General features: G+C 56.7%; 2 protein-coding genes across 3 annotated transcripts; both read right to left on the bottom strand.

Moving 5' to 3' along the window:
• Positions 1 to 109: 109 nt before the first annotated feature.
• On the bottom strand, positions 110 to 16,623 carry DCAF8 (DDB1 and CUL4 associated factor 8). Its single transcript, XM_038161729.1, has 12 exons — positions 16,464 to 16,623; positions 15,437 to 15,469; positions 13,190 to 13,259; positions 12,116 to 12,456; positions 8,872 to 9,177; positions 7,349 to 7,489; positions 6,667 to 6,761; positions 3,792 to 3,902; positions 2,620 to 2,692; positions 2,300 to 2,357; positions 1,164 to 1,271; positions 110 to 270 (listed from the first exon to the last, which is right to left on the bottom strand). Exons 3-12 carry the CDS (start codon positions 13,236 to 13,238, stop codon positions 110 to 112), a joined length of 1,443 nt encoding a protein of 480 aa, XP_038017657.1. The 5' UTR covers positions 13,239 to 13,259; positions 15,437 to 15,469; positions 16,464 to 16,623.
• Positions 16,624 to 19,385: 2,762 nt separating this feature from the next.
• On the bottom strand, positions 19,386 to 25,674 carry PEX19 (peroxisomal biogenesis factor 19). Of its 2 annotated transcripts, XM_038161888.1 has the most exons (8): positions 25,614 to 25,674; positions 24,912 to 25,006; positions 24,681 to 24,846; positions 23,494 to 23,579; positions 23,252 to 23,410; positions 22,107 to 22,283; positions 21,107 to 21,151; positions 19,386 to 19,747 (listed from the first exon to the last, which is right to left on the bottom strand). In XM_038161888.1, the coding sequence occupies exons 1-8, from the start codon at positions 25,672 to 25,674 to the stop codon at positions 19,703 to 19,705; spliced, it is 834 nt and encodes a 277-aa protein (XP_038017816.1). In that variant the 3' UTR covers positions 19,386 to 19,702. The 2 variants fall into 2 exon arrangements, with proteins under 2 accessions (XP_038017816.1, XP_038017817.1); XM_038161889.1 differs by lacking the exons at positions 19,386 to 19,747; positions 21,107 to 21,151; positions 22,107 to 22,283 and adding an exon at positions 22,597 to 22,731.
• Positions 25,675 to 25,834: the final 160 nt, after the last annotated feature.

Below are 25,834 nucleotides of genomic sequence, written 5' to 3' on the forward strand. Positions count from 1 at the left end.
GGATCCCGCCCCACCCTCAAAGCCCTGAGGAGCGGGAACGCGGCAATCCCGCTGCTTTTGGGGTCGGGACAGCGGGAAAAGGGGATGAATCCGGGGCGGGGTGGGTTGTTTAGGGAATTTGGGAATTCTGGGGTCTCACCACTCCGCCCTTGTCCCCCTCCATGAACTGCACGATCTGGCAGGAGGATTTTTCCCACAGGAAAATGTGGCCGCAGTCGCTGCCGCTCACCACGAACTCGCTCTTGGGGCCGTAGAAATTCACCCCTTTCACTGGAAAAACGGGGGAAAACCAGGGGAAAATGGGAAAAACGGGAAAAACGGGAGGCTGGGGGTGACCCCAGAGGAACTCCTGGCTGGGAAGGCAAGGAAATGCTTCCCAAAAGGGTTTTTAGGGATATCCCGGGGGATTTCTGGGCTATTTTGGGGTTGCATTTCGGGCTGATTTGGAGGGGGTTTAGGGCTGATTTAGGGCTGATTTTGGGGCTGATTTAGGGCTGATTTTGAGGTAATTTGGGGAAGGATTTAGGGTTGATTTTGGGGTATTTTAGGGCTGATATTGGGGTCGATTTTGGGGTTGATTTTGAGGTAATTTGGGGAAGGATTTAGGGTTGATTTGGGGATGATTTAGTGCTGATTTAGGGCTGATTTAGGTGCTGATTTTGAGGTAATTTGGGGAAGGATTTAGGGTTGATTTTGGGCTGTTTTAGGGCTGACTGAGGGCTGATTTTGGGGTGGGTTTCGGGTTGATTTTTCAGGCTGTTTTAGGGCTGGATTTGGGGCTGGTTTTTGGGGTGATTTGGGGCTGTTTCAGGGCTGGATTTGGGGCTGGTCTTGGGGTGATTTGGGGCTGTTTCAGGGCTGGATTTAGGGCTGGTTCTGGGGTGCTTTGGGGCTGTTCCTGGGCTGATTTTAGGGCTGGTTTTGGGGTGGTTTTTGGGGTGTTTTGGGGTTACCCGTGGCGTTGTTGCGGTGGCCCTTGTAGCGCCGGCTGTACCGCGCTGTTTTAGGGCTGGATTTGGGGCTGGTTTTTGGGGTGATTCAGGGCTGGATTTGGGGCTGGTTTTTGGGATGGATTTGGGGCTGGTTTCGGGGTGGTTTTTGGGGTGGTTTTAGGGCTGGTTTTGGGGTGATTCGGGGTGGTTTTTGGGGTGTTTTGGGGTTACCCGTGGCGTTGTTGCGGTGGCCCTTGTAGCGCCGGCTGTACTGCGCGCCGTCGCTGTGCGCCGAGTCGAACAGGTAAATGTCCTCGTCGTTGTACGAGGCCAGCAGCTCTGCAACGGGGACAACGTGGGGACACCGGGGACAACGGGGACAACGCGGGGACACCGAATGGGATAAACACAGGGAAAATGGGAATAAATGGAGGAAAGATGGGAATAGACACAGGGAAATGGGAATAAATTGGGAATAAATGGGAATAAATTGGGAATAAATGGGAATAAACACGGGGAAAATGGGAATAAATGGGGGAAAATGGAAATAAATGGGGGAAAATGGGAATAAACACAAGGAAATGGGAATAAATTTGGAATAAATGGGAATAAACACAGGGAAATGGGAATAAACACAGGGAAAATGGGAATAAATGGGGAATAAATGGGAATAAACACAAGGAAATGGGAATAAACACAGGGAAATGGGAATAAATTGGGAATAAATGGGAATAAACACAGGGGAAATGGGAATAAACACAGGGAAAATGGGAATAAAAACAGGGAATGGGAATAAAAACAGGGAATGGGAATAAACACGGGGAAAATGGGAATAAATTGGGAATAAATGGGAATAAACAGAGGGAAAATGGGAAAAAATGGGGGGAAGATGGGAATAAACACAGGGAATGGGAATAAATGGGGAATAAATGGGGGGAATCGAGGAAAAACACCAGGGAAATGGGAGAAAACAGTGGGAAGATGGGAAGAAGCAGCAGGAAAACGGAGAGAAGGGGAGAGGGAAAAAAACAGGAGGAAAATGGGAACAAAGAGCAGGAAAATTGGGAAAAGGGCAGGAAATTGGGGGAAAAAAAGGGAAAAATAGGAAAAACCAGCAGGAACGGGGTAAAACAGGAGGGTCTGGAGCTCAACAGGTTTTTTTTGGGGGGGGAAATTATTTTTATTTTGGAAAACATGGAATTTTGGGCGAAAGTTTTCTGGGGGAAGAGGTGATTGTTTGAGGATAAACAGGTGGTTTTTGGGAAAATGAGTATTTTTTGGGAAAACCTGATTTTTTTTTTGGTGGGAAATGAGGTTTGAGGGAGTGGGACCCCCCCAGAACTCCCCAAATTCCCAGCTGGACTCACCTGAGCCGTCGTGGCTGTAGACCAGGCAGGTGATGTTGGCTTTGGACTCACAGTTCACCTGGAAAAGTGGGAAAAAAGTTCAGATCCAGCCCCTTTTCCTGGGAATTCTGAGAGTTAAACCCCCAGACGAGGATGGAGGGAGGCAGAAAACTGGGATAGAGGGGCGAAAAAAACAACAAAAAAAGAGATTTCTGCGAGTTTTTTCTGCCTCTTCCCGAAGGGTTTTCCAGAAAAAGGAGAGGCCTCTTCCCATGGGATTGCTCCGGGGTGATCCCAGTGCTCCCAGTCCCCTCCCAGTCCCATCCCAGTGCTCCCAGTACCAGGTGGTGGGGGCAGAACTTCTTCAGGACTCCGTTGTTCTCGTTCTCATCGATTTTCCTCTGGTCGTAAATCCTGCAGGAACCAGGGGGGAAAAAAAAAGGTTGGGTTCACTCCCAGGGAGGGTTTTTTATCCCCAACATTCCCATGCCGAGATCCCAGGGCTCAAAATTCCATCCTAAAATTCCCTGGGATTTTTGTGCTAGGATAGGCCCAGATTTGGGGCAGGAATGATGTTCCCATGATCTGAATTCCATCCTAAAATTCTCTGGGGATTTGGGGCAGGAATGATGTTCCCATGATCTGAATTCCATCCTAAAATTCCCTGGGGATTTGGGGCAGGAATGATGTTCCCATGATCTGAATTCCATCCTAAAATTCCCTGGGGATTTGGGGCAGGAATGATGTTCCCATGATCTGAATTCCATCCTAAAATTCCCTGGGGATTTGGGGCAGGAATGATGTTCCCATAATCTGAATTCCATCCTAAAATTCCCTGGGGATTTGGGGCAGGAATGATGTTCCCATGGTTTAAATTCCATCCTAAAATTCCCTGGGGATTTGGGGAAGAAAAAACATTCCCATGCCCCAAATTCCATCCTAAAATTCCCTGGAATTCTGTGCTGGTCTCAGTCCCAGAATCAGGAAGGCAAAATTGGGGATTTGGGAAGGGAAAGAGGCGGATTTGGGAATTCCTGGATTTGGGGTGGGGGATGCTGGATTTGGGGTGGGGAATGCTGGATTTGGGGTGGGGGATGCTGGATTTGGGGTGGGGGATGCTGGATTTGGGGTGGGGGATGCTGGATTTGGGGTGGGGAATGCTGGATTTGGGTGGGGGATGCTGGATTTGGGGTGGGGGATGCTGGATTTGGGGTGGGGAGTGCTGGATTTGGGGTGGGGAGTGCTGGATTTGGGGTGGGGAATGCTGGATTTGGGTGGGGAATGCTGGATTTGGGGTGGGGAATGCTGGATTTGGGGTGGGGGATGCTGGATTTGGGGTGGGGAATGCTGGATTTGGGGTGGGGAATGCTGGATTTGGGGTGGGGGATGCTGGATTTGGGGTGGGGGATGCTGGATTTGGGGTGGGGAATGCTGGATTTGGGGTGGGGAATGCTGGATTTGGGGTGGGGGATGCTGGATTTGGGCTCTCCCAGTGCTCCCAGTCTGGCCCCACCTCACGAACTGGTCGCGGCCGCCCACAGCGAACTGGGAGGTGTTGGCAGGGTTGACAAAGATGGTGTAGAGCCCGACCTTCTTCTCCTTCTCCTTCGTCACCACCAATTTCCTGGGAAAAGCCCCGGGATCAACCCAATCCCAGCCCAAATCCCCCCAAATCACCCCAGATCCCAGCCCAGATTTCCCCTAAATCCTCCCAAATCCCAGCCCAAATCCTCCCCAATCCCAGCCCAAATCCCCCCAAATCCCAGCCCCAATCCCAGCCCCAATCCCAGCCCAAATCCCAGCTCCAATCCCCCCAAATCCCAGCCCCAATCCCAGCCCCAATCCCCCAAATCCCAGCCCAATTCCCCCCAAATCCCAGCCCCAATCCCAGCCCCAAATCCCAGCCCCAATCCCAGCCCCAAATCCCAGCCCCAATCCCCCAAATCCCAGCCCCAATCTCCGCCCCAATCCCAGCCCCAATCTCCGCCCCAATCCCCTCAAATCCCAGCCCAAATCCCAGCCCCAATCCCCCCAAATCCCAGCCCCAATCCCCCCAAATCCCAGCCCCAATCCCCCCCCAATCCCAGCCCCAATCCCCCAAATCCCCCCAAATCCCAGCCCCAAACCAGGAGCAGGAATTCCCACTGGAGGGAATCCCCGAAATCAGCAGGATTTGGGTAATGAGGGCGGGGAATGTTCCCGAGATTGGGAATTTCCCAAGGAAAAATCCTCACTGGGAGAATTCCCAAAGGGAAAATGGGATTTGGGGGAGTCTTCCCCTAAAAACAGCTGGGATTTGTGGGAATTTGGGGCATTCCAGGAGAGAAATGTGATTTCCTAAAAAAACCCCTGATTTTTCCCCAAACTCCACCTGTTATTTCCCAAATCCTGCCTGTTTCCCCCACCAAATTCCCATTAAAAAAAGAAAAAACCCTATTTTCCTGACAGAATCCTCATTTTCCTGTCCACCATTCCCCCCACTAAAATCCCCATTATTCTCCCCAAGATCCTAATTTTTTTCCCCCAAAATCCCCATTTTTTTTTTTCCCCAAAAAAAAACCCCATTTTTGAAAAAAAATCCCAATTTTCCCAATAAATTCCTGGAAACAGCTGGGATTTGAGGGAATTTGGGCCATTCCAGGTGGGAAAATTTGGGGTTGGCTCTGGCAGGGTGAGAATTCCAAAGGGATCCAGCCCAGGGAGGGGGTTGGGAGCAGCTCCAGCCTCGGATTCCGGAGGGATCAGGGATTAAAGGGCTCGTCCTGGTTATGAAACCCTGGGATTTGGGCTGGATCAGCCTCCGGAATGACAGCCCAGAGGCTTGGAAAAACAGAGGGAGACAGAAAAACTGCTTTTCCCAAAAAAATCCCTGCTTTTCTCACCAAAAATCCTTGTTTTCCCACAAAAAACAGTGATTTTTTTCCCAAAAAAACAACCTGTTTTCCCCCCAAAAATGCTTTCTCACAAAATTACTCTGGTTAAAAAAAATAAATTAAGTTTCCCCCCAAAAACTCCATTTTCAAAAAAAAAATTCAATTTTTTTCCCCAAAAGTATTCATTGTCCCTCAAAATACATCCAATTTTTGGGCAAAAATCTCCATTTTCCAAAAAACCCAACCCGTTTTCCCCACAAAAATAACCTGATTTCCCCAAAAAAACCTGATTTTTCTCCAAATCCCACCTGCCTCCCCCCCAGATTCCCATTTTTCCCCATTTCCCACCTGTTATTCCCAAACCCACACCTGTCTCATGTCTAAAATCCACTTTCCCCCCGCCGAAAAATCTACTTTTCCTCCCCAATCTCCTTTTTTTCTGACAGAATTCCCATTTCACCCACAGAATTCTGAACTTTCCCCTCAGAATTTACAGTTTTCCCTCTAGAATTCCCGTTTCTCTGAGCAGTCACGAGGCGGGCCAGTCCTGCTTCAGATCGATGGAATCCCCCTTTCCCACCTCAAATCCCCTTTTTTTTCCCACAGAATTCCCATTTCCCACTCACAATTCCCAATTTTTCCCTCAGAATTCCCAATTTTCCCCTCAGAATTCCCATCTTTCCAGTCACTCACGAGGCGGGCCGGTCCTGCCGCAGGTCAATGGAATCCCCATTTTACACCCCAAAGCTCCTTTTTTCCCCAGAAAATTCCCATTTCCCACTCAGAATTCCCACTTTTCCCCTCAGAATCCCCAATTTCCCCCTCAAAATTCACCTTTTTCCAGTCACTTCCTAGGCGTGGCTGGTCATGCCGCAGGCCGATGGAATCCTCATTTCCCACCCCAAATCCCCTTTTCTTCCCACAGAATTCCCATTTCCTGCCCAGAATTCCAACTTTCCCCCTCAGAATTCCCACTTTTCCCCTCAGAATTCCCAACTTCCCCCTCACTCACGAGGTGGGCCGATCCTGCCGCAGGCCGACGGAATCCCCATTTCCTACCCCAAATCCTCTTTTCTTCCCACAGAATTCCCATTTCCTGCCCAGAATTCCACCTTTTCCCCTCAGAATTCCAACTTTCCCCCTCAGAATTCCCACTTTTCCCCTCAGAATTCCCAACTTCCCCCTCACTCACGAGGCGGGCCGATCCTGCCGCAGGCCGACGGAATCCCCATTTCCTACCCCAAATCCTCTTTTCTTCCCACAGAATTCCCATTTCTTGCCCAGAATTCCAACTTTTCCCCTCAGAATTCTCACTTTTCCCCTCAGAATTCCAATTTTCCCCTCAGAATTCCAACTTTCCCCCTCAGAATTCCAACTTTCCCCCTCAGAATTCCAATTTTCCCCTCAGAATTCCCACTTTTCCCCTCAGAATTCCCACTTTTCCCCTCAGAATTCCAACTTTCCCCCTCAGAATTCCAATTTTCCCCTCAGAATTCCCACTTTCCCCTCACTCACGAGGCGGGCCGGTCCTGCCGCAGGTCGATGGTGAAGACCACGGCGTCCTCCCCCGCAGACAGGAACGTGCAGGGCGAGTCCGGCTCCAGCGCCAGCTGGGATTGGGGAAAAAAGGGAAAAAAAACCAGTGAGAATAATTCCCAAAAATCCCAAAACCCAGGAAAATTGACCTGGAAAAACCCCAGGTTTGGGGATTCCTGCCCCGAACTGCAGTGATGTCATCCAGGTGATGTCATGGGGACAACAGCACAGCCAAGGGTCTGAATTGTACCCAAAAAGTGGGAAAATCCCCGAATTCCTGGATTTTAATGGGGATGAGTGGCTAAAACCACATCCCTCACCTGTATGGTGATGTCACAGGTGACAAGGGCCACAGCCAAGGCTTGAAATATTTGGGAATTGCACGGAAAGTGGGAAAATCCTTTCTCCCGAAAACCCCTCAGATCTCCAGGAAAAGGAAATCTTCCCCATTCCCAAGCACCCCAAATCCCAGGATTTGCCAATCCCAAACCCCACTCACCTTGTGGGAAGCCCCCTTGTGCTGGGCCACGCGCTCGGTGCTGTGACAGCACCGGGTGTCACCTCTGTGGTGACATCCCCTGCTCCCACGCCATTCCCACTGTGTTCCTCCATTCCCAAGCACCCCAAATCCCGGGATTTGCCAATCCCAAACCCCCCTCACCTTGTGGGAAGCCCCCTTGTGCTGCGCCACGCGCTTGGTGCTGCGGCAGCACTGGGTGGCCGAGAGCTCGGCCACGCGCACCTGCCCGTCCCGGGCACACATGGCCAGCGTGGAGTCGCCGCTGTTGGGCAGGAACTTGGCCTGGAAAACAGGGAAAAAGGGGGAAAAGTGGGAAAAAGGGACAGGGAGGTGGTGAGGGGAGAGGGGGAAGGAAAGGGGGAATCGCAGAGGTAGGAGGGGAAAGGGATGGGGGGAATTGCTGGAATTGTTCTGGGAATTGTCCCAGGGCTCTTGGGAATCATCCCAAACTCTCCCCTGGGAATCATCCCAAACTCTCCCAGAATCTGGGGTATCAACCTGTGGGATTTGGGAACCTGTTCCCACATCCTTTCCCAAGCATCCCCTCTCCCAGCTGAGCTCTTCCTGGGACCTTCTGCTACCCCAAAAAGAGACTCTGAAGATGACAGATTTCAGGGCACTTCTGTGGGATTTGGGGCATCAACCTGTGGGATTTGGGGCATCAACCTGTGGGATCTCGGGCATCAACCTGTGGGATTTGGGGCATCAACCTGTGGGATCTTGGGCATCAACCTGTGGGATTTGGGGCATCAACCTGTGGGATCTGAGGCATCAACCTGTGGGATCTGGGGCATCAACCTGTGGGATTTGGGGCATCAACCTGTGGGATCTCGGGCATCAATCTGTGGGATTTGGAGCATCAACCTGTGGGATTTGGGGCATCAACCTGTGGGATTTGGGGCATCAATCTGTTGGGATCTGGGGCATCAACCTGTGGGATCTGGGGCATCAACCTGTGGGATTTGGGGCATCAACCTGTGGGATCTCGGGCATCAATCTGTGGGATTTGGAGCATCAACCTGTGGGATTTGGAGCATCAACCTGTGGGATTTGGGGCATCAATCTGTTGGGATCTGGGGCATCAACCTGTGGGATCTGGGGCATCAACCTGTGGGATCTGGGGCATAAACCTGTGGGATTTGGGGCATCAACCTGTGGGATCTGGGGCATCAACCTGTGGGATCTGGGGCATCAACCTGTGGGATCTGAGGCATCAACCTGTGGGATTTGGGGCATCAACCTGTGGGATTTGGGGCATCAACCTGTGGGATTTGGAGCATCAACCTGTGGGATTTGGGGCATCAATCTGTTGGGATCTGGGGCATCAACCTGTGGGATTTGGAGCATCAACCTGTGGGATTTGGGGCATCAACCTGTGGGATCTGGGGCATCAACCTGTGGGATTTGGGGACCTGCTCCCAGATCCCTTCCCAAGCATCCCCTTACCCAGCTGAGCTGCTCCTGGCACCCTCTCCCACCCCAAACAAGAACCCTCAACCCCACAAATTTTACGACACACCCGCGAACGTCAGGAAACCCATCCGGCCAACACACCCCCTTTGGGATCCCACCCCAAAACCTCACCCCGCGCCGTGCCCGCCATGGAACCGCAGCACGGGCCGGCGCCGCGGCCAGTCCTGTGAGATCCCACCCCAAAGCCCCACCTGGAAGACGTTGCTCTTGTGCCCGCTGTCGAACTGCAGCACGGGCCGCCGCCGCAGCCAGTCCCACACCAGCACCTTGAGGTCGTCGCTGCCGCTGGCCAGGCGGGTGCCGCGCTGGTTGAAGTGCAGCGTGTTGACGCAGCCCGTGTGGCCCTCCAGGCCGTGCTGCAGGCGGAACTTCTGCACGAAGAGCCGCGCGCCGCAGGCCTGCGCCACGAAGCGCGAGCAGCCGCCCAGCTGGCGCTGCCGCAGCGCCGGGATCGCCCGCCAGCGCGGCCGCGGCAGCGCCCACGTCTCCGAGGCCACCTGCGGACACAGGCCCAGCTTTACAAGGCGTGGCTTAGTTAATCTATGCATCTATTAAAGGCATTAGCTGCTGCTAACTGGGCAGTTTCATCTGTCTCTGCCGTCATAAAGTGGGAAAAGTCTCTCAATTTTAGAGAAAACCAATATGGTTGTAGGGTCACCCGTGTTTAGGGTCACCACGTCTCCGAGGCCACCTGGGAACACAGGCCCAGCTTTACAAGGCGTGGCTTAGTTAATCTATTAATCTATTAAAGGGGCTAACTGCTGCTAACTGGGCAGTTTCATCTGTTTCTGCCATCATAAAGCGGGAAAAATTTCTCAGGTTTTAGAGAAAAAAAACCCCGATGTTATAGGAGGGTCCCTCGTGTTTAGGGTCACCACGTCTCCGAGGCCACCTGCGGACACAGGCCCAGCTTTACAAGGCGTGGCTTAGTTCATCTATGCATCTATTAAAGCATTAGCTGCTGCTAACTGCACAGTTTCATCTGTTTCTGCCATCATAAAGTGGGAAAAGTCTCTCAATTTTAGAGAAAACCAAAGTTATTGTAGGGTCCCTCGTGTTTAGGGTCACCACGTCTCCGAGGCCACCTGCGGACACAGGCCCAGCTTTACCAGGGCTGGTGGATTCATCTATTCACCTATTAAAGGGGTTAGCTGCTGCTAACTGGGCAGTTTCATCTGTTTCTGCCATCATAAAGTGGGAAAACTTTCTCAGGTTTTAGAGAAAAAACCCCGATGTTATAGGAGGGTCCCTCGTGTTTAGGGTCACCACGTCTCCAAAGTCACCTGTGGACACAGGCCCAGCTTTACAAGGCGTGGCTTAGTTAATCTATGCATCTATTAAAGGGGCTAGCTGCTGCTAACTGCGCAGTTTCATCTGTTTCTGCCATCATAAAGTGGGAAAAGTCTCTCAATTTTAGAGAAAACCAAAGTTATTGTAGGGTCCCTCGTGTTTAGGGTCACCACGTCTCCGAGGCCACCTGCGGACACAGGCCCAGCTTTACAAGGCGTGGCTTAGTTAATCTATTCATCTATTAAAGGGGCTAGCTGCTGCTAACTGCGCAGTTTCATCTGTTTCTGCCATCATAAAGTGGGAAAACTTTCTCAGGTTTTACAGAAAAAGCCCCGATGTTATAGGAGGGTCCCTCGTGTTTAGGGTCACCACGTCTCCGAGGCCACCTGCGGACACAGGCCCAGCTTTACAAGGCGTGGCTTAGTTAATCTATTCACCTATTAAAGGGGCTAGCTGCTGCTAACTGCGCAGTTTCATCTGTCTCTGCCATCATAAAGTGGGAAAAGTCTCTCAATTTTAGAGAAAACCAATATTGTTGTAGGGTCACCCGTGTTTAGGGTCACCACATCTCCGAGGCCACCTGGGAACACAGGCCCAGCTTTACAAGGCGTGGCTTAGTTAATCTATGCATCTATTAAAGGCATTAGCTGCTGCTAACTGGGCAGTTTCATCTGTTTCTGCCATCATAAAGTGGGAAAACTTTCTCAGGTTTTAGAGAAAAAACCCCGATGTTATAGGAGGGTCCCTCGTGTTTAGGGTCACCATGTCTCCAAAGTCACCTGTGGACACAGGCCCAGCTTTACAAGGCGTGGCTTAGTTAATCTATGCATCTATTAAAGGCATTAGCTGCTGCTAACTGGGCAGTTTCATCTGTTTCTGCCATCATAAAGTGGGAAAAGTCTCTCAATTTTAGAGAAAACCAAAGTTATTGTAGGGTCACCCGTGTTTAGGGTCACCACGTCTCCGAGGCCACCTGAGGACACAGGCCCAGCTTTACAAGGCGTGGCTTAGTTAATCTATTCATCTATTAAAGGGGCTAGCTGCTGCTAACTGCGCAGTTTCATCTGTTTCTGCCATAATAAAGTGGGAAAACTTTCTCAGGTTTTAGAGAAAAAACCCCGATGTTATAGGAGGGTCCCTCGTGTTTAGGGTCACCACATCTCCGAGGCCACCTGAGGACACAGGCCCAGCTTTACAAGGCGTGGCTTAGTTAATCTATTCATCTATTAAAGGGGCTAGCTGCTGCTAACTGCACAGTTTCATCTGTTTCTGCCATCATAAAGTGGGAAAAGTCTCTCAATTTTAGAGAAAACCAAAGTTATTGTAGGGTCCCTCGTGTTTAGGGTCACCACATCTCCAAGGCCACCTGTGGACACAGGCCCAGCTTTACAAGGCGTGGCTTAGTTAATCTATGCATCTATTAAAGGGGCTAGCTGCTGCTAACTGCACAGTTTCATCTGTCTCTGCCATCATAAAGTGGGAAAAGTCTCTCCGTTTTTACAGAAAAAACCAATGTTACTGTAGGGTTGCCCATGTTTAGGGTCACCCCAATGTTACTGTAGGGTCACTTTGGGTCCCTTGTTATTGCAGGGTCACTTTCCACAATCAAGTGTGAAAACTTCCTCAGTTTTACAGAGAAAAGCAGCAGCCACCCAGTTTTACATCTCCTGTGTCTCGCTGTTTGTTGGTACTGATAATAGGATAAAAAGTTTTAAAACCTCACTTAAAACCTCGTTTAAACCTCTTTCACCCCCTTTCCCCCACTAAGTGCCAGAAGCAGCAGCCACCCAGTTTTACATCTCCCGTGTCTCACTACTCGGTGGTACTGATAATAAAATAAAATGTTTTAAAACCTCATTTAAAACCTCGTTTAAACCTCTTTTAAAACCTCTTTTAGAACCTCTTTTAAACCCCATTGAACCCTCTTTTCCCCCCTTTCCCCCCTGAGCCTCGTAAGTGACAGAAGCCGTTTTACATCTCCCGTGTCCCACTACTCGTTGGTACTGACAATAAAATAAAATGTTTTAAAACCTCTTTTAAAACCTCACTTAAAACCTCTTTTAAACCTCATTTAAACCTCTTTTAAACCTCTTTTAAACCCCACTGAACCCTCTTTCCCCCCCAAGTGCCAGAAGCAGCAGCCACCCAGTCCTCCAGCGCCTGCTCCTCGTCGGACGAGTCGCGCTCGTGCGGCGGCCGCTTGCGGGGCGCCCTGCGCCGGGCGCGGGGCTCTTCCTCCTCCTCCTCCTCCTCCTCCTCGTCCTCGTCGTGCCGCGGCTCCTCGGGGATGGAGTAGTGGCCGGTGTCGTCCATGCTGTCGCTGTCCTTGTCCCCGGAGCTGTCGCTGTCGCTGGCGCGGCCCCGCGCGGCCCCGGCGTCGTCGCCCGTCAGGCTCAGGCTCAGGTCGGACGCCTCCACCTCGATCCCCGAGGACGTCTCGCGGCCCTCCTCGGCCGACATGTCCTCGGGGCTGCTCGACAGGCTGCCTGGGGACAGGGGACATGGGGACAGTGTCACCAGTGTCACCACACTGCCTGGGGACACGGGACAGCACAGTGACACCGGCCCTCCTCGGCCGACATGTCCTCGGGGCTGCTCAACAGGCTGCCTGGGGACAGGGGACAGCACAGTGTCACCAGCGTCACCACACTGCCTGGGGACAGGGGACAGCACAGTGACACCGGCCCTCCTCGGCCGACATGTCCTCGGGGCTGCTCGACAGGCTGCCTGGGGACAGGGGGACATGGGGACAGTGTCACCAGTGTCACCATACTGCCTGGGGACAGGGGACAGCACAGTGTCACCAGTGTCACCTGTGTCACCATACTGCCTGGGGACAGGGGACAGCACAGTGACACCAGTGTCACCACACTGCCGGGGAACAGGGGACAGCACAGTGACACCGGCCCTCCTCGGCCGACATGTCCTCGGGGCTGCTCGACAGGCTGCCTGGGGACAGGGGGACATGGGGACAGTGTGGTGGCACTGTGGCTGGCACCTGCGTTGACACCCTGTCACCACCATCCTGTCACCACCACGGTCACTTTGTCACCATCACAGCCACCCCGGCACCGGCACTGTCACCTCTGCTGCCACCCTCGCTGCCACCATTACCTTGTCACCACTGCTGTCATCACTGTCGCCACCCCATCCCCACCACTGTCACTGTCACCCTGCCACCTCCACTGCCACCCCGGCTGTCCCCAGCTGTCCCCTCACCGTTGACAATGTCCGTCCTGCCGTCCATGCTGCCGCCCTTGTCCGACATCGCCGCCTCCCACGGGAATCCCTGCGGGGACACGGGGACATTAGGGACACAGGGACATTGGGGACACGGGGACATTGGGGACATTGGGGACACGGGGACATTGGGACATTGGGGACATGGAGACATGAGGACACAGGGACACAGAGACGGGGGACATTGGGGACATGGAGACATGAGGACACAGGGACAGGGGGACACGGAGACAACAGGAACAGGGGGACGGGGGGACATGGCGAGAGGGTGACACAAGGACACAGGGACAGGGGGACACCATGACACGGAGCTGGAGTGGCCCTGCCACGGCCACCGTGGGATGTCCCCAACCCACCCCAGCACCGCGGGCACTCCCAAAATCCAAATTTCCATGGAAAAGCCACCTGGGAACGCTGCAGGACACCCAAACCTGGATGGCTGCTCCTAAAATTCCCAATTTTCCATGGAAAAGCCACCTGGGAACGGTGCAGGACACCCAAACCCTGCTCAGCATCCCAGGAAAACCCAATCCTGAGGGATCTGTGATCCCAAAAATCCATTTGAAACATTCCCACACAAAAAAAAACCCCAATTATCCATGGAAAAGCCACCTGGGGAAGCTCCAGGACACCCAAACCCTGCTCAGCATCCCGGGAAAACCCAATCCCGAGGGATCTGTGATCCCAAAAACCCATTCTGGAACGTTTCCACACAAAATCCCTGCTTTTCAACCCACCACAGACCCCCACAGGGGCGGGTTTGTTCCCAAAATCCCAATTTTCCATGGAAAAGCCACCTGGGAACGGTGCAGGACACCCAAACCCTGCTCAGCATCCCGGGAAAACCCAATCCCGAGGGATCTGGGATTCCAAAGATCCACCTTCAAACACATTCCCACCAAAAACCTCCCCCAGGAGAGCCGCCCCAGAATTCCCCGTTTCCCTGGGAAAGGGCAGGAACGGAGCCCTGGAATCCCCTGGAATTCTGCTGGAATCCCAAACAACCCCCAGGGCCAGCGCTGCGATTCCCCCTCCCCCTCCAAACCCCACAATTTTTCCCTCAAGAAATTCCAATCCCGGGAATTTTTTGCCGCCATTCCCAGGTTGGGGATCAGGAAGGAGCCCCCAAAGGTCGGGATCCACTCCCGAGCCAGAGGAGATTTGGGAATTGCAGGAATTCTCCCGGGATTCCGGGATTCCACGGCTGCATCTGGACAGGCTCAGGCTGACGCTGCTGCTCCCAAAAATATCCCAAAAATATCCCAGAGCATTCCAGAGCCTCTGGAGTCAGGTCTGCCCTGCCCGGCCTCCTGCTGGCTCCAAACTGGGAGGGACTGGGAGAAAAAATGGGAGAAACTGGGAAAAAAATGGGGAAAACTGGGAGGAACTGGGAGAAAAAAATGGGGGAAACTGGGAAAAAATGGGAAAAACTGGGGAAAAAATGGGAAAAAAAAATGGGAAAAACTGGGAGGAACTGGGAGAAAAAAATGGGAAAATCTGGGAGAAACTGGGAGGAACTGGGAAAAAGTGGGGGAAAACTGGGATAAAAACTGGGAAAGACTGGGAGAAAAAATTGGGAGGAAAAACTGGGAGAGACTGGGAGAAACTGGGTGGCCCCAAATCCTCAGGAACGGAGCCCCAAATCCTTTGGGATAAAGCCACAAAATCCTCCCTAATGGAGCCCCCAAATCCACTGGGATGGAGACCCCAAATCCCCTGGGATGGAGACCCCAAATCCTTTAGGATAAAATCCCTAAATCCTCTGGGATGGAGCCACCAAATCCCCTGGGATGGAGACCCCAAATCCTTTAGGATAAAATCCCCAAATCCCCTGGGATGGATCCCCCAAATTCTTTGGGATGGAGCCCCCAAATCCCTCAGGAATGGATCCCCCAAAATCCTTTGGGATGAAATCCCCAAATCCTCAGGGATGGAACTCCCAAATCCTTAGGGATGGAGACCCCAAGTCCTTTAGGATAAAATCCCCAAATCCTCAGGGATGGAACTCCCAAATCCCTCGGGATGGAGCCCCAAAATCCTCTGGGATGGAGCCCCCAAAATCCTTTGGGGTGGATCCCCCAAATCCTCAGGGATGGATCCCCAGGAGGATTCCCAAGATTTTCCCAAATGCTGGAGAAACCCCAAACACCCCCAAAACTCCAGAAGTCCCCCCCAAAACCCCCAAAATCCCCCCAAAAACCCCCAAAAAACCCCGGGCGCACTCACCTGGGCCAGGTGCCGGGGACAGCGGGGCTGGAGCTGGGGGAGCGCGGGGTCAAAGGTCAGGGACTCCCAAATTTGGGGACCCCCCCATTCCCGGGGACCCCCCAATCCCTGGGGAACCCCCCAAGATTTCTGGGAACCCCCCAAATTTTTGGGACCCCTCCCAACCCTTGGGGATCCCCAAATTTGGGGGAACCCCCCCTCAATCCCAAAGAATTCCCGCTGTCCTCGGTGACCCCAAATTTTTGGGGACCCCCCCCCCAATCCCAATTTTTGGGGGTTCCCCAAAATTTGAGGGATCCCCTCCCAAAAAGCTCTGGGAACTTTCCCAGATTCCCCTTCCAATCTCAGGGGACCCCAAAAAAAAAATCTCTGGGACCCCCCCAAAAAATATTCGGGGACGCCTCTGAAAATCTTGGGAGGTCACCCCAAAAATTGCCAGAACCCCAAAATCTCAGGGACCCCCAAAAACCCTCAAAGATCCCCAAAAAACCCCAACCCCCACCAGGACACCCCAAAAACCCTAAGGACCTCCCTGAGGGGTCCCCCAAAGGCACAGGGAGCCCCCAAAATGCCCCGAGGAGCCCCAAAACCCCCCAAAAACCCCAAGGACCTCCCTGAGCGACCCCCCCAAATGCCCTCAGGATCCCCCACCGAACCCCCAAAACCTCTAAGGAGCCCCAAAATCCCCTTAAAACCCCCAGGAGCCACCAAAGCCCCCAAGGGCCTCCCTAAGGGACCCCCCCAAAGCCCCCCAGGACCCCCCCAAAACCCCCAAGGAGCCCCAAAACCGCAAGGGCCTCACTGAGGGATCCCCCAAAAACCCCCCAAGGAGCCCCCAAACCCCTCAGGGCGCCCCCAAACCCCCCCGGGCTCCCTCAGAGGCTCCCCCAGACCCCCTCCGAACTCTCGGGGTCCCCCCAGAGCTCCCCCCGGGTCCCTCCCGGGATCCCCCCCCCCCGGGGCCGGGCCAGGCCCGAGCCCGCGGGGGCCGCGGCCGCACCGGGGCCGCCGGAGGCCTCGCACCGACCCGAGCGTCCCGGAGGCTCCCGGCGGGTCCCGGACGGTGCCGGGGGGCGCGGCCGGGCTCAGTGGCGGCCTCCGCGGGCCCCCCCGGCCGCTCCAGCGCCGGCCCCGGGACCGGGCCCCGCCGCCGCCATCTTTAACGCGCCGCCCCCGCCGCCTCGCTCGGCGGCACCGGCCGACGCTTTTGCGGCACCGCGGGCGACGCTTTACGGCAGCGGCCGTTGCGCGACGGCGACGGGGGGCGCCCCCCCCCCGCGGCGGGCGTTGCCATGGGAACGGCCCCCCCCCCACCCCCGGCCCCGGTATTGGGGGGCAACAGGGGGGCTATGGGGTGAATAATGGGGTTATGGGGTAAATAATGGGGTTATGGGGGCAACGGGGGGGTTATGGGGGCAACTGTGGGGTAAATAATGGGGTTATGGGGTAAATAGTGGGGTTATGGGGGCAATAGTGGGGTAAATAATGGGGTTATGGGGTAAATAATGGAGTTATGGGGTAAATAGTGGGGTTATGGGGGCAATAGTGGGGTAAATAATGGGGTTATGGGGTAAATAATGGGGTTATGGGGGCAACAGGGGGGCTATGGGGGCAATAGTGGGGTTATGGGGTAAATAATGGGGTTATGGGGGCAACGGGGGGGTTATGGGGGCAACTGTGGGGTAAATAATGGGGCTATGGGGTAAATAATGGGGTTGTGGGGTAAATAATGGGGCTATGGGGTAAATAATGGGGTTATGGGGTAAATAATGGGGCTATGGGGTAAATAATGGGGTTATGGGGTAAATAATGGGGTTATGGGGGCAACAATGGGGTTATGGGGGCAACAGGGGGGCTATGGGGGCAATAGTGGGGTTATGGGGTAAATAATGGGGTTATGGGGGCAACAGGGGGGCTATGGGGTTAATAATGGGGTTATGGGGTCACCAATGGGGTTATGGGGTCACCATAGGGTCATCGGTGGGGTTATAGGGTCACCCCGTGTTATAGGGTCACTACAGGGTCACCAGTGGGGTATAACGGCGCTATAGGGTCCCTAATGGGGTTATGGGGTCACCAGTGGGGTTATGGGGTCACTGTAGGGTCACCCCTGTGTTACTGTAGGGTCACACGTGTTTACGGTCACTGTGGGGTCACCAGTGGGGTGACAGGGGCACCGCAGGGTCCCCAATAGGGTTATAGGGCCACCAGTGCTGTTATAGGGTCACTGTGGGGTCACCCCTGTGTTACTGTAGGGTCACCCCTGTTTAGGGTCACTGTGGGGTCACCAGTGGGGTTATGGGGTCACTGTGGGGTCACCCCTGTGTTACTGTAGGGTCACACGTGTTTACGGTCACTGTGGGGTCACCAGTGGGGTGACAGGGGCACCGCAGGGTCACCCCAAATGTTATTGTAGGGTCACCCCTGTTTAGGGTCACTTTGACCCCCCCCGTGTCCCTATAGGGCCACCCCATCCCTGTAGGGTCACCAATGTCCCCGGTGTCCCCATTGTCCCCACTGTCCCCAGTGTCCCCATTGTCCCCAGTGTCCCCACTGTCCCCAGTGTCCCCGGTGTCCCCGGTGTCCCTGTATTGTCCCCATTGTCCCCACTGTCCCCAGTGTCCCCGGTGTCCCCGGTGTCCCTGTATTGTCCCCATTGTCCCCGGTGTCCCCACTGTCCCCACTGTCCCCACTGTCCCTGTATTGTCCCCATTGTCCCCATTGTCCCCGGTGTCCCCGGTGTCCCCAGTGTCCCTGTATTGTCCCCAGTGTCCCCAGTGTCCCCAGTGTCCCCATTGTCCCTGGTGTCCCCACTGTCCCCGGTGTCCCCAGTGTCCCTGTATTGTCCCCAGTGTCCCCGGTGTCCCCATTGTCCCCATTGTCCCTGGTGTCCCCGGTGTCCCTGTATTGTCCCCATTGTCCCCGGTGTCCCCAATGTCCCCAGTGTCCCCAGTGTCCCTGTATTGTCCCCAGTGTCCCCGGTGTCCCCAATGTCCCCAGTGTCCCCAGTGTCCCTGTATTGTCCCCAGTGTCCCCATTGTCCCCATTGTCCCCGGTGTCCCCAGTGTCCCCACTGTCCCCGGTGTCCCTGTATTGTCCCCAGTGTCCCCGGTGTCCCCATTGTCCCCACTGTCCCCAGTGTCCCCATTGTCCCCAGTGTCCCCACTGTCCCCAGTGTCCCCGGTGTCCCCGGTGTCCCTGTATTGTCCCCATTGTCCCCACTGTCCCCAGTGTCCCCGGTGTCCCCGGTGTCCCTGTATTGTCCCCATTGTCCCCGGTGTCCCCACTGTCCCCGCTGTCCCCACTGTCCCTGTATTGTCCCCATTGTCCCCATTGTCCCCGGTGTCCCCGGTGTCCCCAGTGTCCCTGTATTGTCCCCAGTGTCCCCAGTGTCCCCAGTGTCCCCATTGTCCCTGGTGTCCCCACTGTCCCCGGTGTCCCCAGTGTCCCTGTATTGTCCCCAGTGTCCCCGGTGTCCCCATTGTCCCCATTGTCCCTGGTGTCCCCGGTGTCCCTGTATTGTCCCCATTGTCCCCGGTGTCCCCAATGTCCCCAGTGTCCCCAGTGTCCCTGTATTGTCCCCAGTGTCCCCGGTGTCCCCAATGTCCCCAGTGTCCCCAGTGTCCCTGTATTGTCCCCAGTGTCCCCATTGTCCCCATTGTCCCCGGTGTCCCCAGTGTCCCCACTGTCCCCGGTGTCCCTGTATTGTCCCCAGTGTCCCCGGTGTCCCCATTGTCCCCACTGTCCCCAGTGTCCCCATTGTCCCCAGTGTCCCCAGTGTCCCTGTATTGTCCCCAGTGTCCCCGGTGTCCCCAATGTCCCCGGTGTCCCTGTATTGTCCCCAGTGTCCCCAATGTCCCCGGTGTCCCTGTATTGTCCCCGGTGTCCCCACTGTCCCCGGTGTCCCTGTATTGTCCCCGGTGTCCCCGGTGTCCCAGCAGCGCAGCCGTTCCCGTCACCAGCTCTTTATTGGGCTCGGGGGGTGCGGGGGGACAGCGCCCCAGGGGAGCCCCCAAAACCCCAAAACCCCGAACCTGGGCGGGGGCCAACCCCCCTGCTGGGCTCCGCTTCACCCCCGGAGGGCCGGGGGCACCCCAAAGCCGGGGCACCCCAAAACTGGGGCACCCCAAAGCCGGGGCACCCCAAAACTGGGGCACCCCAAAACCGGGGCACCCCAAAGCCGGGGCACCCCAAAACCGGGGCGCCCCAAAACTGGGGCACCCCAAAGCCGGGGCACCCCAAAGCCGGGGGCACCCCAAAAGTGCCCTACATGAGGCGGCACTGCTCCCCCGTCAGGTTCAGTCCCGGTGGCTGTGGGGGACACAAGGACACCCCAAATCTGTGGGGTCACCCCAAAGCCAGGGGGCACCCCAAAGCTCTGGAGTCACTCCAAAGCTGAGGGGCACCCCAAATCTGTGGGGACACCCCAAACATATCAGGTCACCCCAAATCTACGGGGTCACCGCAAATCTTTTGGAGTCGCCCCAGTTCTGTGGGATCACCTCAAATCTACAGAATTACCCCAAACTTTATGAGGTCACCCCAATTCCGTGGGGTCACCCCAATGATTTGGAGTCGCTCCAAATCTTTTGAGGCCATCCCAAATCCCAAATCCTTTGGGGTCCCCCCAATTCCATGGGACCACCCCAGTTCCTTGGGATCACCCCAATTCTATGGGACCACCCCAATTCTATGGGATCACCCCAATTCTGTGGGATCACCCCAATTCTATGGGATCACCCCAATTCTGTGGGACCACCCCAATTCTATGGGATCACCCCAATTCTGTGGGACCACCCCAATTCTATGGGATCACCCCAATTCTGTGGGATCACCCCAATTCCATGGGACCACCCCAATTCTGTGGGACCACCCCAATTCTATGGGATCACCCCAGTTCCTTGGGATCACCCCAGTTCCATGGGATCACCCCAATTCTGTGGGATCACCCCAATTCTATGGGATCACCCCAATTCCGTGGGACCACCCCAATTCTATGGGATCACCCCAATTCTATGGGATCACCCCAATTCCGTGGGACCACCCCAATTCTGTGGGACCACCCCAATTCTATGGGATCACCCCAATTCTGTGGGACCACCCCAGTTCCATGGGATCACCCCAATTCTGTGGGACCACCCCAATTCTATGGGATCACCCCAATTCCGTGGGACCACCCCAATTCTGTGGGATCACCCCAATTCTATGGGACCACCCCAATTCTATGGGATCACCCCAATTCTGTGGGACCACCCCAATTCTATGGGATCACCCCAATTCTGTGGGATCACCCCAATTCCATGGGACCACCCCAGTTCCATGGGATCACCCCAATTCCATGGGACCACCCCAATTCTGTGGGATCACCCCAATTCTGTGGGACCACCCCAATTCTATGGGATCACCCCAATTCCATGGGACCACCCCAATTCCGTGGGATCACCCCAATTCTATGGGATCACCCCAATTCCATGGGACCACCCCAATTCTGTGGGATCACCCCAATTCTGTGGGACCACCCCAATTCTATGGGATCACCCCAATTTTAATGGGATCTCCCCAGTTCCATGAGGTCACCCCAAATCCTTTGGGGTCCCCCCAATTCTTTAAGACCACCCCAAACCCGCTGGGTGACCCCAAAGCCCTTTAGGGGTGTCCCCAAACACTCACCGTGTCCCCTGCCAGCTCCTTGGGGGGGTGGCCCAGGTCCTGCAGCTGTGAGGGGACACAGAGGGGACACAGGGACATGGGGACACAGGGGGGACAGAGGGACATGGGGGGACAGAGGGCATGGAGTGGGGTCAGAGGGACATGGAGGGGGGACACAGGGACATGGGAGAGACATGGGGGGACAGAAGGAGGGGACAGAGGGACATGGGGGACAGAGGGACACGGAGGGGATAGAGGGACACGGAGGTGACACGGAGGGGACCCAGGGACCCGGGGGGGTCAGAGGGACACAGAGGTGACATGGAGGGGACCCAGGGGCACAGGGGGGTCACAGGGATATGGGGGTGACATGGAGGGACACAGAGGTGACACGGGGGTGACACGGAGGTAACCCAGGGACCCGGGGGGGGTCAGAGGGACACGGGGGTGACACGGAGGTGGCCCAGGAACCCGAGGGGGGTCACAGGGATATGGGGGTGACATGGAGGGACACGGAGGTGACACGGAGGTGACCCAGGGATCTGGGGGGAGTCAGAGAGACACGGAGGTGACACGGGGGTGACACGGAGGTGACCCTGGGACCCGGGGGGGGGTCACAGGGATATGGGGGTGACATGGAGGGACACGGAGGTGACACGGAGAGTACCCAGGGATCTGGAGGGGAGTCAGAGGGACACGGAGGTGACACGGGGGTGACACGGAGGTGGCCCAGGGACCCGGGGGGGGTCAGAGGGACACGGAGATGGCCCAGGGACCCGGGGGGGGGGGGGTCAGAGGGACACGGGGGTGACACGGAGATGGCCCAGGGACCCGGGGGGGGGTCACAGGGATATGGGAGTGACACAGAGGTGACACGGAGGTGACTCAGGGACCCGGGGGGGGTCAGAGGGACACGGAGGTGGCCCAGGGACCCGGGGGGGGGGGGTCAGAGGGACACGGGGGTGACACAGAGGTGACACGGAGGTGACCCGGGGGTGTCAGGGTGGCGCTCGGGCCGCACCTGCTGCATCAGGTCCAGCAGGGTCTCGAAGCGCTCCCGGCGCTGCCCCTCGGGCTCCTCCGGCCGCTCGCGCTCCAGCTCGGCGCAGATCCGCAGCATCAGCGCCTGCTGCGCCCGGAACCGCGCCCGCTGCTCCGGGGACAGCGAGCCCTCGTGCTGCCGCAGCCACTCCGGGTACTGGGGACACACAGGGGACAGCAGGGGACAGTTGGGGGACACTGTAGGGACCCCCAAATCCCAGCCATTCCAGCCCCATCAGCGCCTGCTGCGCCCCGAACCGCGCCCGCTGCTCCGGGGACAGGGACCCCTCGTGCTGCCGCAGCCACTCCGGGTACTGGGGACACACAGGGGACACTGGGGTCACTGTAGGGACCCCCAAATCCCAGCCATTCCAGCCCCCTCAGCGCCTGCTGCGCCCGGAACCGCGCCCGCTGCTCCGGGGACAGGGAGCCCTCGTGCTGCCGCAGCCACTCCGGGTACTGGGGACACACAGGGGACACTGGGGTCACTGTAGGGACCCCCAAATCCCAGCCAATCCCAGCCCCATCAGCGCCTGCTGCGCCCGGAACCGCGCCCGCTGCTCCGGGGACAGGGAGCCCTCGTGCTGCCGCAGCCACTCCGGGTACTGGGGACAGCAGGGGACACCGAGGGGACATTGAGAGAACCCCCAAATCCCAGCCAATCCCAGCCCCATAGCGCCCGCTGCTCCGGGGACAGCGAGCCCTCGTGCTGCCGCAGCCACTCTGGATACTGGGGACAGCAGGGGACAGCAGGGGACACTGTGGGGACCCCCAAATCCCAGCCATTCCAGCCCCATCAGCACCTGCTGCTCCGGGGACAGGAACCCCTTGTGCTGCCGCGGCCACTCTGGGTACTGGGGACATCGAGGGGACACGCAGGAGACATTGAGGGAAGCCCCAAATCCCCCATGGGAACCCCGATATCCCAGAGAAAAGGGGGAAATGTCCCAGTACAGCCCTGGGGGTGACAGGGACAGAGCACGTCCTTGGAGAGCGGGGACTGCACCGTGTCCCCATGGCTCTCCTGAGCTTCCCGCTAACCCCTCCAGGATTTTGGTGTCCCTGCCCAGGTTTTTTGGGGTTCCTGCCAGTTTTTGGGGTTCCTGCCGCTTTTTGGGGTCCCACCTTCTCGGTGATCTCCTTGAGGGAGGGGTAGAGCACGTCCTTGGACAGCAGGGACTCCATGATGCTGCGCATGACGGGCAGGACGCCGTCGCCGCCGCCCTCGTCCAGCCCCAGCCCCTCCAGGGCCTTGGCCAGCTCCTCCTCCGAGCCCGGGGAATTCTGCGGGAGCCCCGGCCCCGTGAGCCCCCCGGGACCCCCGGCAGAGCCCCGGGAGAGCCCCGGGAAGGGCTGGGAGGGAGTACCTGGAGGTCATTGGCGTTCTTGGCCAGCCCGCTCAGGGTCTCCTTGAGGCAGGAGGTGAATTCCTGCTGCGAGGCCGCGTCGCTGCCTGCGGGGCGGGAAGGGGGTGGGATGGACTTGGGATTGGGATGGGAATGGATTTAGGATTAGGATGGATTTGGGATTGGGATGGATTTGGGATTGGAACGGGAATCGGAATGGATTTAGGATTGGAATGGATTTGGGATTGAGATGGGGTTGAGATAGATTTGGGATTGGGATGGGAATGGGAATGGGAATGGGTTTGGGATTGGGAAGGATTTGGGATTGGGATGGATTTGGGATTGAGATGGGGTTGGGATGGATTTGGGATTGGGATGGATTTGGGGTTGGGATGGGAATGGGAATGGATTTGGGATTGGGACGGATTTAGGATTGGGATGGGGTTGGGATGGATTTGGGATTGGGATGGGTTTGGGATTAGGAATGGGGTTGGGATGGATTTTGGATTGGGATGGCATGGGAATGGGGTTGGGATGGATTTGGGTTTGGGATGGGAATGGGAATGGATTTGGGATTGGGACGGATTTGGGATTGGGATGGGGTTGGGACGGGGTTAGGATTGGGTTGGAATGGGGTTGGGATTGGGATGGGGTTGGGATGGATTTGGGATTGGGATGGGGTTGGGATTGGGTTGGAATGGCGTTGGGATGGATTTGGGATTGGGAAGGATTTGGGATTGGGATGGATTTGGGATTGAGATGGAAATGGGAATGGATTTGGGATTGGGACGGATTTGGGATTGGGATGGGGTTGGGATGGATTTGGGATTGGGATGGGGTTGGGATTGGGTTGGAATGGGGTTGGGATGGATTTGGGATTGGGATGGGTTTGGGATTAGGAATGGGGTTGGGATGGATTTGGGATTGGGATGGGAATGGGATTAGGAATAGGGCTGGGATGGGGTGGGATGGATTTGGGATTGGGAATAATGGGAATCATGCAGGATCCCACTGGGAAGCTGTCCCCGATCCCAAACAGAGGAACAACTCCAGATGGGATTGGGATGGGGGATAATGGGAATAATAGGGTGCTCCTCTGGGGAGCTGTCCCCGATCCCAAACAGAGGGACGGCTCCAGATGGGATTGGGACGGGGGATCACCGGGATGCCCGTCCCAGGGTGCCGTGACCCCGTCCCCAGGCGCGCACCGACTTTGCCGGCGGCCTCGGAGAGCTTCTGGAACTGCTCGAGCAGCTGGGGCTCCTGGCGCGCCAGCTCCTGCATGGCCTCCTGGAACTCGGCCGCCGCCTGCGCCGCCAGCTCGCCCTCGAAGAGCTCCTGGAAGAACCTCTCCTGCGAGGAGAAGAGCGAGCCCTGCCCTGGGGGTCAGCACGGCACCCAGAGCCCCCCCGGGGCAGCCGGGCTTTGGGGGTGCCCACCTTGGCGTCGGCGGCCGAGGAGGGGCACGGGGCAGGGGAGGAGCGGGCGGGGGCAGGGGGCGCGGGGCGGCTGCGCTCGAAGTCGTCCAGGGCACCTGCGGGGGGTTCGGGGTCAGGGGGGCACGAAACGGGGGGCTGCACCCCCACGGGGGGGCACGGGCACCCACCGGGTGGAGCCGGAATGGGTATGGAAACGCTGCACCCCAAAAAAATCCCTGCTTCTGACTGCACCCCAAAAACCTCTACCCCTGATTGCACCCCAAAAACTGCACCCCAATAACCCCTGCTTCTGATTGCACCCCAAACTGCACCCCAATAACCCCGGCTTCTGATTGCACCCCAAACTGCACCCCAATAACCCCTCCAGCCCCTCCCAACCCCCTCACCCCAATATCCTCCAGCCCCTCACGTTCCCCCCCTCACCCCAATGACCCCCAGACTCCCCCACGCCCCTCCTCACCCCAATATCCCCCAGCCCCTCACGCCCCTCCCTCACCCCCATAACCCCCAGTCCCCCCTCACCCCAGTGACCCCCCAGCCCCTCACGCCCCCCGGCCCCCCCCCCCGCTGCCCCCTCACTCCAATGACCCCTGGCCCCCCTCGCACCCCACGCTCCCCATCGCTCCCAAGGCCGCGCAGCCCCCCGCACCCCGATGACCCCCGAACCCACCCGGTCCCCCCCGGTCCCCCCGGTCCCCTCACTGTCCAGCAGCTCCTCCAGCTCCGCGTCGGGCCCCGGGCCCGGGCCCGGCTCCGCCGCCATCTTGGCCCGCTCCGCCCGCCGCCGCCAGGGGGCGCTGCCGCGCGACACGCCCCTTCCCGCCCCCGCGGGACACGCCCCCCGCTGGCCCCGCCCCCCGGAAAACCCGGAACGGAACGGGAAGGGAACGGGAACGGGAACGGGAATGGGAACGGGAATGGAA

Source organism: Motacilla alba, chromosome 25, assembly GCF_015832195.1.
Source record: "Motacilla alba alba isolate MOTALB_02 chromosome 25, Motacilla_alba_V1.0_pri, whole genome shotgun sequence".
Classification (NCBI taxonomy): Eukaryota; Metazoa; Chordata; class Aves; order Passeriformes; family Motacillidae; genus Motacilla; species Motacilla alba.